The sequence below is a fragment of the Sceloporus undulatus genome, chromosome 2, assembly GCF_019175285.1.
Source record: "Sceloporus undulatus isolate JIND9_A2432 ecotype Alabama chromosome 2, SceUnd_v1.1, whole genome shotgun sequence".
Lineage (NCBI taxonomy): Eukaryota > Metazoa > Chordata > Lepidosauria > Squamata > Phrynosomatidae > Sceloporus > Sceloporus undulatus.
The window spans coordinates 242809857-242832665 of NC_056523.1; the positions used below are offsets into that span (position 1 = coordinate 242809857).

A 22809-nucleotide genomic window follows, 5' to 3' on the forward strand; every position below is an offset into this window, starting at 1 on the left:
GAAAAAACATTCGTAACCCGGAACAATGATTCCCTATGGGATTTTTTCGTATCCCGAAAATTTCGTAACCTGGGTATTTCGTATCCCGAGGTACCACTGTACTTACATTGACCCATTGATAAGTTGACTCAGGTGTTTTTTGACTAAAATTTCTAGATGTGTACATGAGTATATACAGTATATGCACCATCCACAGAGGCAGAACAGAAAGAAATTGAAAGAGTATATGAGGGAGTACAAGAAGAGACTGACAACACAGCAGCACAGGACATCAAGCTGATCACTGGAGATTGGAACACAAAAGTTGGAAGCAAAGAATAATAAAAAATAGTAGGCAGATTCGGTTTAGGCAAAAGAAACTAAGCAGGTGAGCATCTGATAGATTTTTGTGATGCCAGTAACGTATTCATTGCAAACACATTTTTCATACAACCAGAAAGAAGGACATCACAGATGGCCAACACAAAAACCAAATAGATTATATAATCGGAAATAAAAGATGATGAAGTGCCATACTGGTGGTCAAGACTAGACCAGGTGCTGACTGTGGCTCAAATCATTAACTACTCATATAAAAAATGAGAGTAAAACTCAGGAAGAAAACAAAACCAGTCATTATACCAAAATATGATCTAAACAATATCTCATCAGAATTTATTGACAATATAAGGAACAGATTTGCACTACTAAGCATAATAGACCAAGAACCAGAAGAGCTACAGGGACATAAGAAAATGTGAATGCAGATAGACGCTCTCAGTAGAGAAAAAGAGAGAAGAAGCCTAGGATGACAGATAAAACGCTACAAGTAATAAAGGAATGAAGAGAAGCAAAACAAAAGGGAGATAGGAACAAACTAACTATGAATGCAACAGTACAATGGCTAATGTGAAAAGATAAAGAAAACTACAACAATCAATGCAAAGAAATGGAAGATAACAACAAAAAGGGAGGAATGAGAGACCTATTCCACAAAATCTGGGAAATCAAATGAAATTTCAAACCAAGGACCAGGATGCTTTATGACAATAAAAATAACATAATTCAAGACCAAGAAGGAATAAAAAAACATTGGATGCAATACACAGAAATTTTATATAAAAGAGATGGTAAAATGAATGGCATGTGGAAGAAAGGAACCATATGAAGATGAACCCCAAATTCTAAAAAAGTGAGGTAGACGCTACAATAAGAGAAATGGGGGAAAACAAATCATCAGGAACAGATGATATTTCAGTCAAACTGCTGTAGTCCACACTGACAGAGTCAACTATAGTGCTAAGTAACATATGTCAACGGATATGGTAAACAAAATGATGGCCAACAGATTGGAAACTGTTGGAAAATCCCCATCCCCCCCAAAGAGACACACAAGACTGCAGCAGCTATAGGACCATAGCACTAATCTCCCACACAAGCAAAATTATGCTCAAAATTCTGCAACATACATGGAGAGAGAAATCCCAGATATCTAATTGGGGTTCAGGAAAGGAAGAGACACTAGGGACCACATTGCAAACACACGATGGCATGAGGGAATTCTAAAAGAAAATGATGTGAGGGAATTCCAAAAGAAAATCAGCATATGCTTTAAAGACTGTAGCAAAGCCTTGGACTGAATACATCATGAAAGGCTATGAAACGTCCTTAAAGACATGGGGTTGCCAACACATCTGATAGTCCTGATGAGGAATCTGTTCTGAGGACAAGAAGCTATTGTCAGAATAGAACTTGAAGAAACAGAATGGTTCCCAGTTGGCAAAGGGGTCAGACAAGGCTGTATCCTCTCACCCTACCTATTCAATTTGTATACAGAACATATTGTAAGAAAAGTAGGCCAGCACACAGAAGAAGGAGGAATGAAAATAGGAGTAAAAAATATCAACAATCTGAGATATGCAGATGATACCATAGTACTAGCAGAAAACCTCCCAGACCTGAGACAACTACTAACATTGATAGAACAACTACAAACATTGATAGTAATGGGGACAGCGGCCAGGAAATCAGAAAATTATGAATGGGGAGAGCAGCTAGGAAAGAACTAGGAAAGAGAGGCTACTAGGGAAAAGTACAAGGTTTGGAATAGGCCCGTGATGGCGAACCTATGGCATGCATGTCACAGGTGGCATGCAACATCATTTCACCTGACACGGCCCGTTCCTCCTCCTCCCTGCCATTTCCCGGCCTCTAGCTGTCTCGCTGGAGAGAAAGAACCACAGGCGTGCACCTCTGCCTCCTCCTGGCCTTCTCCCAGCCTTCAGCTTCCTCTCCAAGACAGCTGAAGGCCATGAAAACACTCCTAGAGCAGTTCAAGCTGGAAATCTTCCTGGAAGCCAGGATGACAAAACTTAGGCTGTCTTACTTCGGACACATCGTGAGAAGTCACAACTCACTGGAAAAAAAATATGCTAGGAAAGGTGGAGGAAAGTAGAAAGAGAGAAAGGCCGTATACTAGATGGATGGACTCTATTAAGGAGGTCACAGATATGAATGTACAGGAACTAAGCAGAGTAATGGAGGACAGGGGGTCTTGAAGATGTCTCATCCACAGGATCACCCTGGGTTGAGATCAACTGGAGGGCAGGTAACAACAACAAAGCACTAAAACACTAAAACAGTAGTAGGAAATAATGTAGTATATCACTAATAAAAGTCCTTCACAGTCCAGAGACAGTTAAAATCAGTTCAGTTGAACAGCCACATACAACCGAAACACCTTCCTAAAATGGAAGGTTTTCCTTTTTAAAATAGCTTGAAGAACAGCTGGAACCACTTGAGGATGAAAAGTCTTGACATTTTCCCAAAGTGCTGTTGCTTCAAAGTTGAGGTGAAATGTTCAGAAACATTCTGCTTTCTGCCTGATTGCTGCTGTTTAAGAGACTCTGGCTCTAGGTCTTGGCATATTTAAGCTTAGAAACATTCAGGTTTTGAGAGGGCATTTATAAATACACAGGATAATTGGTTATTAATGTGGTCAGTGAATAACAAACACTTTCTGAGATTCTGCTAACTGCTAGCCCTAGCTAAGCTAGGATCCATTCTTACATGCATGCATATACAGTAGACCCTTACCTTACGGGGGAGATCCTTTCCGGACCCCCTCCCCCGCGTAAGGTGAAAAATGTGTATGCTCGAGCCCCATTCAATATAATGGGGCTTGTGCTTGTGGCTCAGCAGAGCGCATGTGCCATGGTCGCCCCTGTCATTCATTCTTTTGTTGTGTGGCTTCAGCGTAAACGTATGGCGCAGGTGCACTGTACACAATTTTGACAGCTGCCGTGATTTGACATGTTAGCTTTGAAGGATCCTCTGATCCCTTTGGCCTAGTTTTGAATAAGAGCTGATGACATTGTCCCTGTTTGCGTGGCTTTATAGTACATTGTAGCACTTGAGATAATAATGTCAGAAAGTATTTTAAAATCATGTAGTTGATAAATCTGCTGAATCCGACTGAGAACTTTCAGCAGCTTTAAACATCCTGTAGCTGCTGCATTTTTAAATTTCCTTCTGAATCTGGGTTATCATTATTTCACAGCAGTCAAGTCTTTTCCCTTCTAAATCAAGACAAAGGTTTCCAGGTTATCATTATTTATACAGGGCCATTTAACTTGGCATTGAATTTTTCCCATATGTGAAACTGTTTGTGTGTAGATTTGAAGCACTGTAACAAAACAAATTATTTTTCCTGATTTTATTTTTTCTAAAATGAAACAGGAAGATGGTGATGGTGGCGATAATGATGACTTCGTTTATATTCTGCCTTTTCCCAGCACTGGGACAAAAGAACTTATAAAAGTTAAAACAAATACAATTAAAAGCACATCCGAATACAGAGAAAAACATTAAAAGTTCTTAAAATACAATGAAACAATCCACAGATTTAAAATTAAAAGACAAAGATAAGCAGGAAGGAAATGCCACTATAGGACTTTTAAATAAGTATAAATATAATTGCAGAAGTATCTCAGTTGATTGTACATTAGTTTGGTTTTATTTGTTTCTCTGTCTGAGAGATTTGTATCCTGTAAAAGCTTTCTTGGGACAGCTTCCAATGAAAATATAAATATAGTAATTCAGGCAAAATATTAAAATAAATGCAATAATACAGTGGTAATTAAATCTGGAGCAACAAATAGCTTAAGCTTGATATGGTTATAGCATAGTGTGAGTACCAAGATGGAATTGTTCCAAAACTGAAGAAAAATGGTTTGATGAATCCAGTTTTAAAAGCGAGAGGTTCATGCAGAGGAAGGGGGCTGAATCTTCCCAGAGTTTGCCTCCCAACTGCCACTTTCCCCAAAAGTGTTTTGTTTTGTTTTTAGCCAGGTCACTGGTTTTGAAGTCACAACTGGGAGGAAATTACCTGGAGAAAAGAGCAGTGAGGTGCTCAAGTTGCAGTCAGCGAGTAAGTTCTATATTCCTAACGTATATGCCCTTTTCCCATCTAAATCCAGTACCAGCTCTGATTTCAACATTGGTTTGGGCAGTTCCATATTTAAATATGCAGGAATATTGTCACAGTTATTTGGGATTTAGCTCTCTCCACTAATCCACGCTCCTCCACGTTGATTCATTCTTCTCAAAAGAAAGCAGACTTCTGGTCAGAGCAAGGATATGGGAAGAAGTGGTTGCTTATGTAACAATCTGTGCTGGAGAGAGAAGAAACAAGGGCCTGTTACAGACAGCCAAAATTAAAGCAGCTTCGGAGTACCGTGGAGGTATGGTGTTTCAATGATGCATGCGTCCTACGATCCGCACCAAAGCCATGCTCCAGCCCTAAGGACTGGAGCGTGGCTTTGGTGTGGTTTCTGGACTCTTAGGACGCATGCATCATTGAAACACCATACCTCCACTGTGATTCGAAGCAGCTTTATTTTGGCTGTCTGTAACAGGCCAAGGAGAATGAGGAGGCCAACTGACTCCAGACTTGACTTTGAGCCCAAACAGACAGGCCAAAATAAAGCTGCTTCGGGTCACTTTGGAGGTATGCTGTTTAAAAAACCCATGCATCTTAAGAGGCCAGAAGCTGCGCCAAAGCTTTCTTCCAGTCCTTAGGACTGCATCATTTAAACAGCATACCTCCAAAGTGACCCGAAGCAGCTTTATTTTGGCCTGTCTGTTTGGGCCCTTTGAGTCTTAAACACGCTTATTAAGGAATAAGTTCCACTGAACATAATGGAAATTACTTCTGTGTAGAATTATGCTGCCGGACAAGATTCCTTTCAGAATATTATTTTGATATAAAGAATAGTTTATTCAATGTCATTAATGTACTAAGCATTTTATAATCTGTAGACCAGTGCTTTTGGAATCTGAGATAGATGTTTGCATAAAGGAAAAACACTAGAACAAGTATGTATCAGGAATGGGAATTGGGCCCTTCCATATGCTGCACTGCAAGTCCCAATATAGCTAGCATAGCCAATGGAGAGGAATGCTGGGACACTCCAACACTTTCAGGAAAGCCACTTAATTCCCACCCCTGCTATACATCAACAGCCATAGAGATCCAGCAGGTTTAATACTGAGTACTAATTCCCAGTGGCTTAGTGGTTAAGACACCAATTCTGACAATTGGAAGATGGGAAGGTTGGCAGTTCAAGGCCCGAGTGCTGCATGATGGGGTGAGCTCCTGTCACTAGTCCCAGCTTCTGTCAACCTAGCAGTTCAAAAGCATGCAAATACAAGTAGATAAATAGGTACCACATCGGTGGGAAGGTAACACCGTTCCATGCAGTCATGCTGGCCACATGACCACCACAGCAGTCCTTGGACAACACTGGCTCTTTGGCTTAGTAATGGAGATGAGCACCGTCCCCTACACTCTGTTACAACTAGACATCCATGTCAAGGGACCACCTTTACCTTTTACTAACTCCCAGCACACTCTCCTCTAAATTTTCCTGTTAATGCTGGTGTACAGAATTCTGTACAAAATTTTCCAAAGCCTTTAGTTATCTTGGTCTATACTTGGTCTATAACTATTTTCTGATATTCTTTATTTGAGCCATGCTGCACATCATAAGCTTAAAGCTCATACTGATTTTTCAGTCAGACTCCAGTTTTTCTTAAGAAAAGAGTTCTCTAACTGCCATTTTTTGTGAAAATGCAGGCAACTGATATACTAACAATATCAAGCAGAGATTCCATTAAGTTAGCATAAGCCTTCATTTGTTTGCTTTAAGTATTTGCTCTGTAGTTGCCTCCCATCTATCAAGTGCTAGAATAATTACCTTCTTGGTTCCATCTACAGCTTATGATATTTTCTACTTTGCAATGCTTCAAGAAGGCCATTTGGCACTTATCTTGCTTATCTTTCTGAAATGTCCTGGTTATATCTGTTCTATGTGTTAAGACCTTCCATTCCAGTGCTTTCTTCAGTTCATAAATTAGAGATGATAGGAGTAACACTTTGTAACAGACATTGGAAGTAACAGCTGTAATACTTAACCATATATGGGAGATTGGCAGTTGTTTGGTACCACTCTTGCAATATGCAGTTGATGCCTTTTAAGGGAGCACAGTGCATGCAGAGTGAAAATATCCAGAAGCGAAACATCTATTTCATAGACCTGCCACTGTTAAAATGTTAACAGGGTCAGATGAGCAGTACAAACACCAGAGTTCATCATTTAGAACAAAGGAAAAATAAACAAACAAGTTAATCATCTTAATTCAGAAATTAACTAAGATCTGAGGAACTGGAGAGGGAAATGCTTCCTGAATTCTTACATGACATTATGGTGTTCTCATAGTGTTTGTCTTAACATGGCTCACAAATTACTAATGGATCAGGACCTAGAGTAGAGAAAGCTTGACATGAGGAGAGGAAAAGTATTGTGGTAACTGCCTTCTACAGAAGGACAAGAATTCATTGATGAACATTGCAACAGTTAAAGAGGGATAACACTGATTTAGAAATCAATACATTTATTGAAATACTACATTTAGGGAGCTTATGGAGCAAAACTGCTTCTTCTTTAAACTAGGAAGCAGTTGTGAAAGCATTACAGATTATTGCAAGTGGCAAGGCAAGCCTTCTTAAAAGGACAATGCAGGAATATTGTCTTAAAACAGCAATGCCAACATTTTCATTTTATGTGGGAATTAGTTTTATTAATAATATGTTTAATAAAACTGATAAAGGTGAAAAAATGTGTTTAAATAAATTTTGATTTATTTTCAAAATAAATTTGAAAATAGGTCAAAGTGGAACATTTTACCAACTTGGGCTGCATCTACACTGCAAATTAATGCAGTTTGATACCACTTTAATTGCTATGACTCAGTTCTGTAGAATTCTGGGATCTGTACTTTTGAGAGATATTTAGCCTCTCTGTGAGAGAGCTCTTGTGCCAAAACAAACTACAAATTCTAGGATTCCATAGAAAGTAGCCATAACAATTAAAGCGGTATTGCACTGGTATTGCAGGAAAGTGGTCCACACCCTTGACACAATTGCCCATCCCTGATTTATTTCATTCCATGCTCACTGAAATCCACTGAGGTGATAGAATGATTATCAAATTTACAAATGACACCAAATTATGAGGACTAACTAATACTCCAGATCAGAATTCAAAAAGAATTTGACAGATTGGAGAACTAGGCTAAAACAAAATGGATTTCAGCAGGGATAAATGTAAGATGCTGCATTTAGGCAGGAAAAATTAAATATACAATTATAGGCTAGGGGACACCTGGCTTCTTCTTTTTTGTGGCGTAGGAAACTATCCCTATTTTTTCCATATTATTTTTACCTCTGATACAAGTTGAATCTCCCTTACCCAGAATTCCAAAATCCTAAATATTACAAATCCAAAGTTGTCCACATAGGTGGCTGAGATAGTGACACCTTTACATTCTGATTGTTTTGTGTACACAAACTTTGTTTCATGCACAAAATTATTAAAAATATTATGTATTAAGTTACCTTTTGGCTATGTGTAGAAGTTATATATGAAACATAAATGAATTTTATGTTTGGACTTGGGTCTCATCTCCCAGGCAGCTCATTATGTATAACCAAATATTCCAAAATCCAAAAAATTCTAAAACCCAACACTTCTGATCCTAAGCATTTTGGATATGGGAGACACAACCTGCACCAAACTTTCTGTCAAAATAATGCCCACGAACACATACGTTTCATTAACTGAGATCTACCTGTACAGAATAATAAATATAGGGATGGATACAGACAGCCCAAAAGGGGTGGCTTAAAGTTGCTCCCTTTAGGCTGGATTGGGGCCAGGGCAAACAGATGCCCAGCCCCAATCCAGCCAGATTCTGCCCCCAAAAAGATCAGATATGATCAGCTCCTTTTGGGGGTAGAAAAAAGCTTCCCCTTCTCCCAAAGAGCCAGCTTTTCCTCCCCAAAAGCTGGCTCTGGGGAAAGTGGTGTCTAAACAGCATGCCCCCAAGTGGGAGAGAAGCTGGCTGGCATGTAATTACCAGCTTGGCTTCTGTCTGGCGTGGGGCGTGTAAACGCCACACCCTGAAGCCAGTGTCAAGCAGGACTAAACAAGCCATCTGTTTCGACCCATAAATACACCACTACAGATCAAAAAAGTTATATTCAAAGAAACCCACCTAAAATATAATAACTTTTCCAGCACCACCTAAATATATTTTTTCTCTTCCTTGTCAATAAATAATCCTGAACCTTCAGTTTACAAAATGTAAAGCATCAAAGATCCTGTAACGGCTCTTTCCACTATTAATTGAAACCCTTTAAGCCCTTAGCTAATGTTAGTTCCTTCCTTAGCTGTACATCAAGAGTGGCTAACATTTGGACAGGATGTAATAAGGCAAATATGAGGTAGCTTCCAAGAATGTTTTGAAAAAAGCTAGTCCTGTGTTGTGATAGTAATCAGCATCATTCCACATTATTTGTCTCAGGACTATCAACAACTCCTAATTCACATTGGTTTCTCTTTTTAGAATTCTTTAGAAAAGAGAGAGGAATCATGTGAATCATAGTGGTCTTGAGAGAGATGGATGAGTGGCCCTCCACGCTGCTACTGTTGAACCACCCATTGGCAGGTTGTGATCCCTCTCTAAGGAAATGTCTCTATCAAGGGGAAAGCAAATTTCCAAACCTGCCCTACATTAGTCATCTAGTAATATCCTATGTCTGGTTTCAAAAGAATGCTACTAGAATTTTTTCCAGGATCCTATTTTTTTAAATTTTATTTTGGTCCACTCATGAAGGCTAGTAACTCTTAAAAGGAGCAATGAAAAGTCTTAGGTTGCTGTGTTGTTGTGGTTAACTGCCCTCAAGTAAAAATTCCCTTAAGTCTTGCAAACAGGGGCTGTGCAAACCGGCATCTTTGGCTAGCCTGGGGGCAGAGTTGGGGCATGGCGTCTGCATGATGTAAGCTTTGACTCTGCCCCAGGCTGGCATGACACTGTGTGCTGCATCACATGGTACGTGGTGTCATGGTGCTCCTCTGGCACTGCATCTAGATGACGCAGTGCCAAAGGAGTGCCAGAAAGCAGCAGCGCTGGTTGTTATGGCGCCCTTTCCAGGGCACAAAAAGGGGCCACTTTTGGAGGTCTCTTTTTGTGCCGGGGAAAGGCCAGATCGGGGACATAGCATCCGGTTGCCGTGGCTCCAATGTGGTGAAGACGGAGGTGGCTGCAGGCTGCCTCTTCAGGGGCGGTCTGCACAGCCCCTCAGTGCCATGTCCTCCTTGGCTTTGTCTACCCAACTGATATGTAAATTATTATTATTATTATTATTATTATTATTATTAACCATTATTTATAAAGTGCTGTAAATTTACACAGCGCTGTACATACAGTCTTTTTAATTAGACGGTTCCCTGCCCTCAGGCTTACAATCTAAAAAGACACCACACAAAAGGGGAAGGGAGTAGTGGTGGGGAAGGGGATGAGGTCCAGCAGTTCCTCTCTACCTCCAAGGCCTGGACCAAGGCAGACGGACTGGAGGGAGGGTTTGGCTTCATAATGGATGGTTAATCTTCATCCAGGAAGGCAAGCGACAATTATGCAAGGCCTGGGAATGCTTCTCTGAACCGGATGGTCTTCAACTCCGTTTTGAAGCTGGTTAAAGAAGTGATGGCTCTTGTTCGGGTAGTCAAGGTCTACTGTCCAGGAGTGAGGGACAGCGAGTGAAAAGGGGCGAATCTGAGATGGGGCAAAGGAAATCCTGGGCTGGGACAGTAGACCTTGACTACCAGAACAGAGGGCCCTAGTGGGAAGGTGAGGAGAAAGAAGGTCTGATAAGTAAGGAGGGGCCAGCCCATGGAGGGCTTTAAATGTGGGCAGCAGGAGCTTATACTGAATGCGGAAAGGGAGTGGGAGCCAGTGAAGTGATGCCAACACAGGAGAGATATGGTCAGAGCAGTGGGCGGAAGTGATAATGCGTGCAGCTGAATGCTGGACAGAAATTAAAGGACGGAGGTGAGAGAGGGGAAGCCCTGCCAGAAGGATGTTAACAGTAATCAAGTCGTGAGATCACTAAGGCATGGACCAGGATCTTGGCAGTAGAGTCGGAGAGAAATGGTTGGATTTTGGCAATATGTAAACTTCCTCTCTTCCTACTGCCCTCTATCTTTCCAAGCATCTGTGTTTTTTCTATTAAGTCATGCCTTCTCATGATGTGGCTGAAGTATGACCGTCTCAGTTAAACTTTTGTCTTTACTTTCTTTATTGTTTTGTTACTTCCTTCAAAGTACATTTTTAATGCCATTATTCCTACAGTGTATGTGAACAGCTTTTGTAACTGAACTTTAGATCATTGTCCTACATTACTCATCTTGTTTTGGCTGTTTGTTACCACAAAACACTTAAGTTATTGTGTAGGGTGTCTTCCATTTCCAGAGGCCCCTGGGAGTGAAATATGTAACAGTGAAGTGTTGATGTATGTTTTGGAAATGTTTCTGGAGATATTCTCTCATGTTGCCATCAGCAGTTTTAATGTGCAGCTGACACCTGGAAGACAGAAAAGCCATGAGAGGCAAAGCTGCACTGTAAATACATCTTCAGATAGTATTTTTAAAACCCTTTTTCATAGTGCAGAAAAGATCAACTTAGAACACCAGAAGAGGAAGAAACACCAAGAGGAAAGTATACAGTTATTACATTTATCCACAGCATCATAAATCATGATATAAGAAGCCGTGTGTTTGTGTATGTGTGTGAGTGCGTGTGTGCACGCCTTTGTTACCTGGAAACATATGGCAACCCCATGAAGCTTCAGATGCTGACCAAACACAGCCAGTTTATATAAATTATTAACCAAGGGTGGGTTACTGCCAGGCACTGGAGGGCTGCATTGCCCCCCCCTTGCAAGATCGGGGTGGGGCTCACCCTCATTGCACCTCAATCCATCTATTTTTGCTACATTTTGATTGTTTTAAAACCGAGTTAGCGTTATATATTTCTGAGGTCAATAGCTGAAAAGAAAATATAGTTTTGAAGATAAAACTTTGTAATTATATGGGGCTGCCTATGGTCATCGTACAGCCATAACCAACTAACTGACAGTCCAAATCTTGGTAATAACTTTATTTCTTATTCATTGACAGTACTGTATAACAAGGAATAGAGTATACACAGACACACTTACATATGTGTAAACTAAATCTCTCACCTTGATGGGGTAAATGTGCATCCATATATGTAAATCACTGAACCATTCCACTAATGTGGTGTTATGTGATTATCTCTTTCAGAGTGGCAAAATCCATGAAAGTTCCTGTGTATGAAACACCAGCAGGCTGGAGGTTCTTCTCAAATCTGATGGATTCTGGTCGATGTTCACTGTGTGGAGAAGAAAGTTTTGGCACTGGTGAGACATAATACAGTGACTATATGAATTAAAGATATACCAAATGTAATTCCATGATGCTTTAGGGAGTAGAGAGCCACCATGGTCTAGTGGTTTTAGTGTTGTACTACGACTCTGGAGACCAGGGTTTGAGTTCTCGTTTGACCATGAAACCCACTGAGTGGCCTTGGGCAAATTACACTTTCTCACCATCAAAGGTAGGCAAAGGCAAACCCCCTCTAAAAAAATCTTGCCAAGAAAACCTCATGATAGGTTTGCCGTTAGGGTTGCTATAAACCAGAAATTACTTGAAGGCAAACAACAACAACAACAACAACAAACAACTATATGAAGAAAAGGTATATCAAGCGTAATTTCATGATGGTTTAGTGATGTTTGTACCTTTTAATACATATTTGTCTCATGACTGGCCAAATGAACTGTAATCTGGCAGTTATGTGTACTGTTCCGCTGGGTCTCCATTCTCATTTTGTGACTTGTCTTATCAAAACAAGCATGTACACAATGTATTTCCCTCTTCCTGGTGGCTACAAGAGGTGAAGACTTAAAATCTACTGATACATTCCATTACATAACTGCTTGGCAATCCGTCAAAACTCATGATGGTCTTAGGCTGTTTTCAGGAATACAAATGGTAAGATATAATCCATATAGATCTTCTATAATGCTGTCCTAACTATTTTGGGCCCTGTCCAGATGGACGCAAAAGGACGCCCTCGGCACGTGCGAGGGGCGGAGCATCTAAACGCCCCTCGCCTGTTGCATGTGATGAGGGCATCAAAATGGTGGCGCCCTGTACAGATAGGCGCTGCCATCATTATGTGCCAGACGTATAGTGTCCGCACGTTGCAGCGGCATTATGACATCACGAGTGCGTCACTGGCGCACTGCAATGTCATAATGGCGTCACAAGAAGAACCCGCTTTTCGCAGGTTCTTTTTTGTCCATGGGGAAGTCCTGTGGTCTGGAGGCTGCAGCTTCCCTGCGGACCAAAACTAGGCACCTGAGACCATCCTTTTTGGACGGTCTGTCCTGCGGCTTGGTTACCCATATTTAATCATATTGAACCAGCTTGTCACTCCCTTGCTTTAACACCACAAATGCCTGAAATTGGTCTTCTAAATACAACATGCCCACCCCAACCGTGGGCTTTCCATCCATGGATTTGAGTATCCACGCATCTGCGGTGGATTTGACTATCCACAGATAGCAAGCCCCATTGGCCCAAATAGCAGCACTTGCATGCAGCCACAGCTGTGACCCACCATTAAAAGCCACAGGATTTGAGGTCCTGCAGATTTTGGCATCTGTGGGTACAGGTGGGCGTCCTGAATGAAACCTCCACATATACTAAGGGCCAACTATATTTATTTTGCTCTGTTTTATTTGTTGATTTCTATGCCACCTTTCTCCTAGAAAGCGACCCAAGGTGGCTCACAAATAAAAAATGCTAACAACATATCGTAATAAAGTAATTAAAACAATTAAAAAGCTGAGGGGGGGAGCTAAAAACAATATAAAATTACAAAAATAAAACCACAGATTGTTTACAGATATCTAAAAGCATTAATAAATTAAATTCATTGTTTTCAACATATTAATTTAAAAGTAATTAAACTAACCCCAAGCCATGCCTACACTTTGGTAAAATTAGTGCCTATACATGTTCTTGTTGTATACTGTCAGATTGTTTCCTGCTTTTGATGACCCGAGAGTGAACCTGTTGGGATTTTCTTGTCAAGATTTTGTTGGAGAAGGTTTGCCTTTGCCTTCCTCTGAGGCTGAAAGACTGTGACTTCCCCAAGGTCACCCAGTGAATTTTCATGGCTGAGTGGGCATTCAAACCCTGGCCTCCAGAGTCATAGTGCAGCACTCAAACCATCACACCACACTGACATCTAATCTGTACATATTGGTTTGTGTTGCTTAAAAAGATGTTCTTTCAGTTATGATTGGGGGTCATAAATAAAGCCATTGGGTCAAACCTGCTGCTGATGTCTCCCTGACAGTATTTGTCCTTTCACTAATAATAGTGGCAAGATAAAAGCTAAAACTCCAAATTGATGCTATGTCTAATGTATTTCAACAAACTGCCTTCTTAATGAGCAAGAAAATGTTACCCATCCAGATTCTTATAATTGGAAGATTTTTGCATTCTCTTTCCCCCTCCTTAGATAGATAGAGATTTCCAGCATGCAAGCTCCCTCCCCCCCTCTCTCATTCAAACTGAACATGTGATTTGGTTCATATACCCCTTTAGTCTCTCAACTTTCTTTTTACCTGAACTATTCACTAGCTAGATTAGGATATAGTCTGTATGTATATATAGATTAAAGCCATTAGTAAACTTTTGTTTGAACTACAAGCTACTTGCATTGTTTTTGAAGTCAGTCTCAGTTCTTAGGGAAGCAGAGGCACGTTACAGATGCGCCAAAGGAGCATGTTAGGGTTGAGAAGGGGCGTCCCTTCCGGACGCCCCTCAACCCTAATACGGACTGAGTCCGTACAAAATGGCAGCACCTGTCCACATGGGTGCCGCCATTTTGACGTCACGGATGCATAGTGTCCGGACATCTCATGGCGGAAGTGACACCGTGAGTGTGCAACTAGCGCCTCGCGGTGCCACTTCCGGGCCCAGAAAGAAGCGCCATTTCGGCTCTTCTTTCTTGTTGTGCCCGGGAACCATGCGGTTTGGCCGCTGCGGTTCCCGGACGTAGCAACCGGCAGTGGCAGCAGAGTGCCCTCCTTGGGCTCTCTGTAACGCGCCAGTGTTAGACAAAGGCACATTTCTGCTACTCTGATAATTAAAATCTAGACCCTAACAGGCTTTGACATTTTTGATATTTAATATTTTTTATTTTCTTATCAAAGGCTGAAGCCTTAGGAAACTTAAATTACCATACACTCATAACTTCAGAGTACCTGCATTGCAATCCTATATGAGTTTAAGCAATTATTGATATAAAATTATAAGATGAGGTAAGATCGTGGAAGATTTTTAAAAGTAATTATTGGATTTTTAAAATACAATTACAAAGAAGTAGAATTCTATACATCATTTTATGTAAACTGTAGGAGAACAGCCACGTTCCTTCCTTTTAGCACTGGGGAGGAGGAACGGCCAAGGAATATTAAACCATAGAAGTTCCTTGAGACGTTGTTGTTGTTGGGATATATCCTAGAATTTAAAATGTTGCTGCAAGTGTGAGGAATTGCCACTGGATAGTCCTTGGCAACAAAAGTGCCATCTGATTATTTTGTAAAAATCTGAGAACTATAGCAGCAGCCATCAGCAACATTTATTCCATCTGGAGGATCACCATATTTCTAAAAATACATTTTCTACAAGTTTATATCTATAAAATACACATTCATGTGTAGCTAAATCAGTGAGAACTCCTGACTGTTGAATGATAGCGCCCTGGTGGCGCAGTGGTTAAATGCCTGTGCTGCAGCCACTCACTCAAAACCTCAAGGTTGCGAGTTCTAGACCAGCAAAAGGGCTCAAGCTCGACTCAGGCTTGCATCCTTCCGAGGTCGCTAAAATGAGTACCCAGATTGTTGGGGGCAAATTAGCTTACAGTTGTAAACTGCTTAAACACTGCTTAGGCGGTATGAAGCGGTTTATAAATGAAACTTGTTTGAATATTTATCTTCCCACCTTGGAGAATTAAGTCTTTTAGAAACAGGGAAAGCATGCATGATGTAACCATGTTAACCGTCAATTATACTGTATATTGTAGGAATATTTTTAATTGAATGTGTGTGCATCAACAAATGCCAAATCTTTTTACAATACAAAATTAATATTTTCTTGTCCTTTAGAAAACAGTTATTCAAAGTGCATTAGAGGAAAATATTGGATAGGAGCTGCCCTCACTAAGGACTTGAACAGATGGTCCTTAAAAGACACCTTCAGGGTGTCAACAGAATGCAGTGTTTACACGCCACACATTCTGATGATGCCCTGAGGCTGCCCGGAAGCTGGACGTGGGCGGCTTCAAGACACTGGTGGTGTGGCATGCAGCTGGCTTCAAACCACAGTGGGGCAGGAAAAGCTGGGGGTTTTTTGCCGGCTGTAAAAAGAGCGGATTTTTGCTGCTCCTTTTTTGTCTGGCTTCAAGGTGGATTGGGGCTGCGGCGTGTGTTTGCCACGGCCCCAGTCCATCTTCAGAAGGGGCAGCTTCAAGTCGCCCCTTCAGGGCCATCTGTTTCTTCCCTAAGTTTACATTGGTTGCTCCATGTCACTTTCCATGAGTACTTCCTACCTCATGTCTAAATTAAACTGATATGTTCACTGGTATTTGTATATAGATTATAGCACAGCAGGGCATTTGGAATATGTACAAATGATCCAGAGTATAATTTAATTTGGAAACTGAACATTGCTTTAAGATCTGGCAAGATGATGCTTTAAAGGGAAAGCTTCAAAGGTCACATTTGGATATGATCGTATTCACATTTGATTTTTTTTTGTATGTTTTTAATTGTACTGTGCTTTTAAATTGTAATAGTAGTAGTGGTAGTAGTAGTAGTATTAGAAAAGGGTAACATCCACTGTATTGAGAGTAAAACTTCGAAAATGCAGTAATAAACACAAAGGCAGCATCTTATTTACTGATTTTACTTCCCCCTTTCTGCCCTGCTCTTCACAAGTCCATCTCTTAAGAAAAACAAATCATTTGGCTAGAAGAAATTTAAACAAATACCTTTGTTGTCTATTATTCTAGCTGTCATCTTCTGGTTGGAGTATCTCCCAAGAAATCTGAAAAATGTAGGTGATAAATGTTTAGGAGAGGGGAAGGAGGACAGTAGGATCTGATTCTGGGACAAAGAGTTTTCAGCCTATTCATTTGATTGGATACAAAAGTTCAGACAGTTTAATTTTGAGTGAGTTGGTTAATTTTTTTTGTAAGTCTTCTAAGAAATACATTGCTTCTTGGAACATTTGTGTTACTGTGTTTCATAGAAAAAGCAAACAACAGGTGCTTCTGCCACTCCCTAGGTGAGCCTGTAAGATAACTATAGGCAACAAAAAAACTGTGCAATAACTTCTCTGGCAAAATGCCATGTCAAACTTGTAACCCTTAGCTAATAAATCCGTGGCCATATTTATTCAATTTATTGACTTGTTGTCTATCTACACACTTCAGCTTCCCTGAACCCATTGCCCTGAGGAACTAGCAGAAGAGTTAATTATAACTAATCTCATATTGAATATATCGGGCTCAAGGTAGGATCTCACATGCAGAGTGAATTCGTGTGTTTCAGAGTGATCTCTGGAGATCCTGCACTTCTTATTCTTGAACTTGAAAACATCCATTGTTGTTGTTGTTGTTGTTACATTTATATCCCCCTTATATTTTAGGATATCAGGGTAGTGTATGAGTAAAAACAGTCAAAAAGTTTTTTTAAAAAAAATAATTAAAAGTAGAATAAAAATAAGCACTTCCATTTTTTCAGTAGAGCAGACTAGCAGGAAAGAAATGAGCTTGCATCTACCTTGAGTGTTTTGTCATGTCGTAGTTGTGGACCCTCCTCTCTCTCTTAAGAATCATAGGAAAGAAAGCAAACCTCAAATCTACATATGGAATACAAGCTGATACTAGCCTTTCTCATTACAATGGGAAAAGATTTTGTCTTCTTTGCGGAGCTCCTGGTATCATAAACATGTACACTAAACAGTAAACCCATGCTAGTTTATGTAAAGAGAATGTATGAAGATGAAAAATACAGTAATGAATAAAAATATGGGGGTTTCACCTAGTAATTCCATATTTTAACACTCTGAGGTTTTGTTTTTTATGTTGGCTTTTGTTGTCTCTACATTTCCACATACAGTACTTGGCAACTGAGCCAATGTCAAGAATAATTTTTCTGTGCCCTCTGTAGAGAGTCAGACCCTGGCAGTTATATGGTTTTATTGTTGGGAACATTCTAATGTACCATAAATTGATGACCTTTCTCTGTGATATAAACAACAAGATAAATCTTACAAACCTGTGTCTCTGTAACCAGCAATCATTACAGCTTGATGCCATTTAAGGGATTGCTTTCTTTCGAAAATACGTAAACTGAAATCTTGCACTAATGTAAAAAATGTTAGCTAGTTAGATATTTTTTAAAGAGAAGGGCTTCTTCCTTATTAATAAAAATATCCTTTGTGCTATAAAAAGACAAGAGTTCTTCTTTCTTTTCTTCTTTGTAATGTCTCATTGGCTTCCCAGATCTATTCTCTGGAAGCTGATCCTGGCACTCAGCCAGTGCTGTTGTAACCTCTTACTTTTTTGTAGCAGAAAAATGCAGTTTGTCAAATGAAGTTAGAAAATGCAGGTATTATGAACAGTGACTTGGACTTTGAAAAACAAGGTGGCAGGCACAGCCTTCATTCTGCTGTTCTCACCAGAGAATTGTTAGTCAACATTAAGAAGGCTTACCTATGATTTATATATTTGATTTAATCCCTTTTGTCAGCAATAGGAATAATTTTTACTTCATCTCTGAGCTTATATGAATCTTTCTGGTTCTTGTTCTTCAATGAATTTTCAGTCTATAAAAAAATGCCTCGCCTTACCCCACTGGTACAAAATTTGCTCAGAATTGGTGGGCCTCTTTGTCAACATACTAAGGGGCCATTGAGACTACCTTTTACCCCGGATCAGGAACCAAATTATGCATGTGAAGTTTGTATTTGCCCCGAATCTCCCACAAGCGAATTTGAGTTTTGCACACCTGTTCTGGGGCAAATGCCTCTTAGCGCAGGTCATTTAGAAGTGGAGTAAAAGCTGTATCATTTTTGAAAAACAGGTTCGGCAAATATGAACTTGCCCTCGATCATGATTGGGGCAAGTTCAGGGGAGGGATTTAGGTCAGAGGGAGGGCAGTGGGCAGAATATGCCTCCCCTTCATCGGAGGAGGAGGAGGAGGAGGAAGCTGGGGAAAGAAGGGGGCCATGGAGGGCAGCATTGGAAGGAAAAGGAGGAGGAGGAGAAGGAAGGAGCTGGAGGATGGGTGCCAAAGGGGTGATGGATGGAGCCAGGAGTGCCAAGGGCAGAATCAGGGTAATGGGGGAGAAGGAAGCGGAGGAGGAAGGAGCCGGAGGAAGGGTCAATTTAGGGCGGATCAGATGGGCAGGGAACGGAGCAAGCTTCTGCTCTCGCAGGCAGCTTTCTCTTTTTTTATTTTTGACAGACTATGCGCATGCTTTTTGCTACTGGTAGATACATATATAGATAGAATGTGTGTCTGCTTGTGGTACTTTCCCTTTCATTTCCTTGCTCCCAGGATGCACCTTGCAAAAGGCTTTTTTTCTAAATTTTATATGCAAATGCTACAATGCGAATGTTACAAATGTTTCTCTTTCAATTTGGCAAATTGATACAGAATGCTTTTGCTACATATATGTATTCTGGGGTGGCAATGAGGGAAAGCAAAGGATGCAGGGATGGCATTCCAAGGTGAATTATTATTATTATTATTATTATTATTATTTATTGTATGTGCATGTGAGGCATTCTGGGGTGGCAAAGCAAGAGGTTGCGGTTGCAGAGATGGCATTCTGGGGTGAAGAATTATTATTATTATTGTGATGGGAAGAGGATGCATGGGGGAGACAAGGGCTTCAGAGGTAGCATTGGGCTGGAAGTGAAGGAGACTTAGGAGGGTGGAAGGCTGCGGAGACCCATGACTTTGGGAGAGTCACACTCTCTCAGCCTCAGGGGAAAGGCAATGGCAAATCTCCTCAGAACCAATCTTGCCAAGAAACCCCAGGATGGGGTCATTTTAGGGTTGTCATAATCTGTAGTGACCCACATACACACAACACACACACACACCTGGAGGTTTTTAAATTTGACAGAATATGTGCACACTCCCGCTTGCTTTAGCATAATATGAAAATTAAATAAAGTATGGTTTCTTTCTTACAGATTTAAAATGCACATGAATTTTGATTTACTAAATATTTTATCAGTAGAAGTAGTATTTCAGCCTACTACTAAGACTCAAAGCAGTATTCAAAAACAGTTTTAAAAATGAATACCAAAATATTTCTCTAGTGTAAAACTATTGTTCCCATTCTCAATGCAATAAATCATAGAGGCAGTCAATTGCGATTGATGCCAATCTATAAAAAGATTAATCCAGTCATATGCCAGCAAATGCATGAGTAGAGAGGATCATCTTATTATTTATTACAGCAATAAAATGTTGGTGAAAATTTGATGTGGGTTTATCAGCACAGATGCTTTGTTTGATATCTTCATACATAGTACCAATTTATATTTCATGTTACATTTAGCAGTTTTAACATGTTCTAAATTCCCTAAATAAAAATAATGTAGAGTGAAGAAATAGAATACAGTATAGGGAAATGAATGCGAAAGGCCTGGATGGAGAAAGTGAAATAGAAATATAAAAAATGTCGAGAAGGTGGGGTAGCGCTGTGAATATAAGGATCCGCTGTACCATGCTCAGAACCACCCCAAGCTAGCCACAGCCTGTTTGGAGGTTTGTGTCCAATCTGACACATATTTGAAATTTGGCTAGTTGCACACTAAGTAAGCATAACAGTTTTCAATAGATTTACAAAACAAAGAGTTTCTTCCTTCTTACCAACCACTTTGGATTACATTAACAAAAATACTTTGTTTAACTGGTGAAATAGTAGCAATGCAGATGTACCAATTCAATTGAATTTCTTAGGCTGAGGTTTTCTAATTTATTATTATTCCAGCATTTTTGCATTTTCCTCCATAAAGATCCAGAATTCTTAATTCATGTGTATAACTAAGAATTAAGAGTTACCATAAACAAACAAACAAACCAGTATTAATTTTCTGCTTTCAGCAAAGGTTTAAACACTTAATATATGTTTACTTCGTGGCCAAGAGGTTGGGCTTATGGGGCATTTTAGCTTGTTTTTTATTGTACTAATTGTTTAACCTGTACTGTATTTATTCTGTTTTAACCATTTGCTGTAAGCCGCCCTGATCTTGGGAAGGAGCGGGGTACAAATAAAAACTTTATTATTATTTATTTATTACTATTTTACTCTTAGGATCTGACCACATCCGTGAGAAAGACGGACTTTGGGCTGTACTCATTTGGCTCTCTATCATGGCAGCTCGAAACCAGGGTGTAGAAGAGATTGTTAGAGAGCACTGGACAAAATTTGGCCGTCACTACTACTGCAGGTAATAATAGCTGCTCTAGAGAAGAGCCACTTTCGTTTTTAAATAATTGTTTTGTTTATGTACAGTGCCAAATGAATTTAATGTACCAATTCAATAATTATAAAATCATTAATAATTGTGGTTGCATATGTCTGTGTATTTTTGCCAAAGCACAAACTAGCTGTGAAGTTCTAATCGATAAACACAGTACTCAATGGTCTCAAGTCTGTCAGTAGTCTCTTATACAGTGACTCCAGTACTATACGCATTTAAGAAGTGACAAAGAACCTAACCTCCTTCAATTTAATATACTAGGAAGTGATATTTTACCATTAGTGATATTCTAAATATATGATTATTTCGTTATAGTACTTGTTCTTGTGTGTCTTCAAGTTGTTTCCAACTTATGGTGACCCTAAGGTGAACCGATCATGGGATTTTCTTGGCACGTTTTGTTCAGAGGTTTCCCATTTCCTTCCCCTGAGGCTGAGAGCATGTGACTTGCCCAAGGTCACCCAGTGGTTTTCATAGCTGAGCAAGGAATTGAACCCTGGTCTCCAGAATCACTCAAACTACTACACCACACTGGCTCTTTACTTATTTTTCTTGTCATTCTAATTAAGCTTGACAAGTGAGATCAACAACAAAATGTTGCAGTGTAGAGTGCTTGGGTTAAGATTGCACCAATGCTCCATTGTATCCCCCTCCTCATTTTTCTATTTCCTACCTCACTCTGTGGCTACTGAGTATGTTCAGTCAAGTTTTAGAACTGAAATTTGAGGTAATGAGCTAGATTGGTCTGAAAGTTTGATTTATGCATGCCATAGAAGTGACACTGTAATTCTTTGTTTCAGTTCAGTGTTAATTTATTCATAATCTGGCAGATATAAAGTACAATAGGCTGTTTAAAATATAAAATACAGTACAGCAAAAATGCAAGTACGATATAAAGTAGAATAGAGTAAAATATTATGGACATTTTAAACAACATAAGAAATGCACAAAAGTTAGCTCTTTTAACCATAACTTTGGCATTGTGATATGACTGAAGATAGAATAAATTACAATATTTCAACTCTCATGTGAAGTCTTCTCTACACTGGCCTCAGTAATCAACATTTTATTGTTTGAATAAAGTGAGCCCTGCTGCAGTGCATTAGAATGTAAAGGATAGGCTCTTTGCTTTGTACCTTTCAGCAATGTAGTCAAACTCTGATTCTGGAGTCTGGCCTTAAAAACATCATCAAGCAGAAACTTGGTTTGCTGTTTAGTGGGAAAGTGAGTTTCATGTAGACCCATTGCCAAAGGAGCTGAAAGTTATTAATTTAGCACTGCATAGCAGAAGTTTATATACTGTAGGTGCTGTGGTGCACCAGCTGCTGATATATTATCATGGCCACTGGCATTAAGGTGGTAGTAGTACTTGTACCATAAAACCAGACAGCTGAGGAGTGCCTCCACATTTTGTGACTCTTTTGGCCAGATGCTCAAAGTGAATCCCTTCCCACTCACTTCTCTCATGTCTGCCCTTTTACATTCCTTCTCCCTGTAAACCTAATCCCCTTTCATGTCCAGAAGGAGAGGACAAGGGAAGTGGAGCCTGCTAATCCTTTTTCCTTTTCTTGTCATACTTTATGTCATATCCCTTCCTCCATGGGATATGAAACAATATCTAATGATGCTGATCCTTCTCGCCAGATCTGCCATTCAGACACATGTGTCTGAATACAGGTGAAAGTCACATTTTTATTTTTTTAATAAATTGCTATAAACATGACATTTCACAAGCTTCTTTTGTACTTTTAATTTTTGTAA

The 22809-nt window shown here is 39.9% G+C and overlaps 1 protein-coding gene across 1 annotated transcript in view; it reads left to right on the plus strand.

The window, feature by feature from the left end:
* PGM5 (phosphoglucomutase 5) overlaps nt 1-22809 on the plus strand; it is a 67141-nt gene that overhangs the window by 22181 nt on the left and 22151 nt on the right. The window contains exons 7-8 of the mRNA XM_042447752.1: nt 11706-11821; nt 20880-21015. Of these exons, the coding sequence (XP_042303686.1) occupies nt 11706-11821; nt 20880-21015 (252 nt within the window). The remainder of the gene's footprint in view (nt 1-11705; nt 11822-20879; nt 21016-22809) is intronic.